At 43.8% G+C, this 3,987-nt stretch overlaps 1 protein-coding gene across 1 annotated transcript in view; it reads right to left on the bottom strand.

The window, feature by feature from the left end:
- Positions 1-3,987, bottom strand: part of col4a6 (collagen, type IV, alpha 6) — a 180,508-nt gene that overhangs the window by 30,856 nt on the left and 145,665 nt on the right. The window contains exons 21-23 of the mRNA XM_080450966.1: positions 2,022-2,120; positions 1,234-1,388; positions 256-445 (exon numbers count right to left, since the gene is read on the bottom strand). Coding sequence (XP_080307092.1) covers positions 256-445; positions 1,234-1,388; positions 2,022-2,120 — 444 coding nt within the window. The remainder of the gene's footprint in view (positions 1-255; positions 446-1,233; positions 1,389-2,021; positions 2,121-3,987) is intronic.

Genomic DNA, 3,987 nt, shown 5'->3' with positions numbered 1-3,987 from the left:
GGCACACCCCTAACATTTACTTTAAGTAATCTTTTTAGGTATTTATACTTTACTTGAGTATTTCCAATACTTTTACTTCTACTCCACTACATCTTGGATCCAAATATTGTACTTTTACTCCACTACATTTATTTGAAAACTTTAGTTACCAGTTAATTGGTAGATTTCCATTTTTATTACAAAACATAGATTAACCACTTGAGCCCTGTTTAAACGTTGGCTTTTTGAAAATAGCACATGTCCGTGTGTTCGGACCACTCACAGGAGCACCAGGGGTTCCTGGGAAGCCAGATGCTCCGTCTCTGCCAGGCTGTCCGCTGTCACCAGGGGGTCCTCTGGGGCCCTGAGATCCCAAATCTCCCTTGCCCCCCGAAGTGAACGTGGGATAGAAGGACGCGCCCTTCTCTCCTTTACGCCCATCGAATCCTCTCACACCAGGACGGCCCTGAGGAATAAGGGACGATTACGTGACGACATGAGAGAAATGTGCATTAGAAACCAAGCAGAGTTTAAGACCTGGAACGCATCAGTGTCACTTTAGATTTCTTTGGCTATTCAAAAATAGCAGATCTACAAGCTTATAGTGCAGAACCGAGTGCTTGTATATCTGCTATTTTAGATTTTTTTTCCAAAAACTGTTATGATTTAGATTTTTTTAAAGAATCGCCTCAGGTCTTAATGGGTTAAGTCTGGTTCAGTTAAAAACCACAGTAGGGTAAAACATGGCAGGGTGACCTCATAGTACACTGTGATGTAAGCAACGCAGCTGCTGAGCAGCAGCTAATTAAAATTAACCACTTAAACCGGATGTACTTTGTTGACTGGGATCCTAAGGGCTCTAATACTGGGTTCGCTTCTAGCTTGTAGATCGGCTATTTTCACAGAATGTTCGCCCCCCAGAGTAAGAATGCTAGAGTTCATGTGGTTATTATGGGTGTGTGTTATAGATGTATCTGTGTCAATGTGCAAGCATTGACCAGTGGCACACCTCTATCTAATTCACCCATTATTGGGTGAAAATTGGGTGCACTAGCCTGCCATGTTTTGACTCTTCTGACATTCTGTGAATTTCATGACCCTTTAATTTCTCATAGGAATAGTTGTACAGTAAACACTGTTAACTCTTTGCCTGCCATGGACGAGTTTCCTCGCCGAAAAGTCCCAGCCTGCCAACGACGAGTTTGGACGATAATACATTAATTATCAAGTTAATTCAACGATTGATTTACTTACAGCATTTCCCGGACCTCCATAGCCTGGTGTACCCTGGTCCCCGGCCTCACCCTTCCTTCCAAAACCACCAGGGGCCCCGTTGGCCCCAGCGCGTCCTTGTGCTCCCTGCCCCCCTCTGCCTCCACCACCCTGACAGTCACAGTCACCTATCTCTCCTGGAGAACGAGGGATGGAAGGATGGAAGAGGAGAGGAGAGGAGAGGAGAGGAGAGGAGAGGAGAGGAGAGGAGAGGAGAGGAGAGGAGAGGAAGGGGAGGGGAGGGGAGGGGAGAGGAGAGGAGAGGGGAGGGGAGGGGAGGGGAGGGGAGGGGAGAGGAGAGGAGAGGAGAGGAGAGGAGAGGAGAGGAGAGGAGAGGAGAGGAGAGGGGAGGGGAGGGGAGGGGAGAGGAGAGGAGAGGAGAGGAGAGGAGAGGAGAGGAGAGGAGAGGAGGGGAGGGGAGAGGAGAGGAGAGGAGAGGAGAGGAGAGGAGAGGAGAGGAGAGGAGAGGAGAGGAGAGGAGAGGAGAGGAGAGGAGAGGAGAGGAGAGAGGAGAGAGGAGAGGAGAGGAGAGGAGAGGAGAGGAGAGGAGAGGAGAGGTCAGTGCGCACAGAGCAGAGCATAAAGTTGAATTAACCACTATATATACATAGTTGAAAGGAGTCCCACAGGGCTCCTCCTGTTTTCGTTACAAACTATCCAACCTGTTTTTTTATGCGATTTTCCATAATAGGGAGACGCTAGGTTTGCCAATGAGTGAATGAATGAATGAATGAGCATCCATGAGGAGATGATGTGTGTGACTGTGGTACCTTTGAATCCTTGGAAGCCATTGTTCCCTGGAGGTCCTCTGGCCCCCGATCGACCTGGCTGTCCTGGAGAAGAAGTGTCGGGGAAGTCACCCCTGCGACCTGCACACGCACACGCACACGCACACGCACACGCACACGCACACACACACACACACACACACACACACACACAGTTAGAATATCCCAATATATACAGTATATATATCAGTGGCTCTCAAACTTGTGTGTCAAGGACCCTCAAAATGATATGTATTTGGCTGCGGACCCCCCATCTACAAAATTTTTGTGCCAGGGATTTAAAAAAAATTGTGCTACAGTATGAGCTTGTAGATCTGCTATTTTTGAATAGCCAAATTATAAAATATGGCTAAAGTGGTTAAAATGATTGTGATGCTATTTTAACTAATTTTGCTGGGGACCCCCTGGTACCACTGCCAAGGACCCCTGGGGGTCCCCCGGACCCCACTTTGAGAACCAACGGTACAGTATGTTCAGTTGTAGTTGTCTACCCGGAAAGGTTTTTGGTGAGATAGGTGAAAGACGCTGGTCAGCATAAAGGAAGATTAATCAGAATTAATCGTCGTTTTTCCTCATTTCTAGAGAAGGGCGTCGGCACGAAAACCACTGACTGTAATGCTTGAAGGAGGAGTTCACCCAAAAAATGACTTATTTTCTATCAATTGCACACCCCATGAAGCCTTGAATTCATGGATTAATTTTTGTTTTGTGGCATTCCTAAGCCAAGAATTTGATGACCAGGTGTATTTCCACTAGGAGACACAAAGAATCTACTTTGTGTCTCCTACCGGATACATTAGCTGGTAGGAGACGGGAATCAAATTATTAGCTTAGGAATGCGACAAAAACAAAAAAGAATCCATGGATTCAAGGCTTCATGGGGTGTGCAATTGATAGAAAATAAGTCATTTTTTGGGTGAACTCCTCCTTTAATGGACTGTAATGGACGCACGTGTCATCGTTTATTTCAGCTTGGGTGATGAATTAAAATGCATTTTATTCATTGTAAATAGGAATAACAGCCAGTGGTGTCGTACAAGACCAGCTCCGTGTCACGGTGTGAGAGCAAAATGTTAGGTAATGCTGCTTGGTCAGTTCCACTGTCACAAAGTGTTACAACAATGAGAGGGAACATCGTTGCTGTCGGGCAGAAACCTCTTATCTCCATATTTTAACTTTTTGAGGTAAACTAATGCCCTACTTCCTCATACTACAGTGTCACACAAAAGTTGCAAAAACATCTGGTGTTTTTGCTATTTTTTTATTTGAATCCTAAAAAGTAACAGTTTTGGAGAGTTTTACATCCGACAGCAACGATATGCGAAGCAGTAAAACAAAAATAAAATAGCAAATCTTGTCTGGGAGAATAAAATGTCATGCTCAGTTTAACAGCTTGAAGCTTGCATTTAGCTTTGAGTGGGGAGTGGTGACATCTTGTGGCCAAATATGAGAAAAGCAGCTTGGAGTAGAATTCCTCCAGTCCAAGTTCAACTGTGAGCTTATATTACAGGAGGCTGCACTTTTCTCAGCTACTTACCAGTACTCTGTCAATAGAGTACACTGGAAAAGAGTGCTTTTGAGAGTTAGATTTGTTTGATTATTTTAGGGATAGGGATATTTCACTTTCAAAACAATTTGGGGTAATTTTATCGTCTACTCAGGCTTTTGTGAGCACCCCAGGCAGTTTTTAAGTTGCTTGATTCAGTATTTAGATATTTGATATTCATTTTATCAGACACGCCCCCCTTCCTATACAAACCCATTGTAACTTCAAACTCCATTTTTAACATGTTAGATTCATCAAAAACATCTGTCCTTGGTTCTGGTGACTTGTGTTTTTTCGATTCCTTTCTTCATTTATAAATATTTAAAAAAAAAATGTATTAATTTTTTTTTTCATTTTCCAAAACAAATATTAAATATAAATGAAAAAAGCAATTGAAAAAAC

Source organism: Gymnoscopelus braueri (genome assembly GCF_963280865.1).
Source record: "Gymnoscopelus braueri genome assembly, chromosome: 15".
Lineage (NCBI taxonomy): Eukaryota > Metazoa > Chordata > Actinopteri > Myctophiformes > Myctophidae > Gymnoscopelus > Gymnoscopelus braueri.
This window is presented reverse-complemented; position numbering and strand designations above follow the sequence as displayed.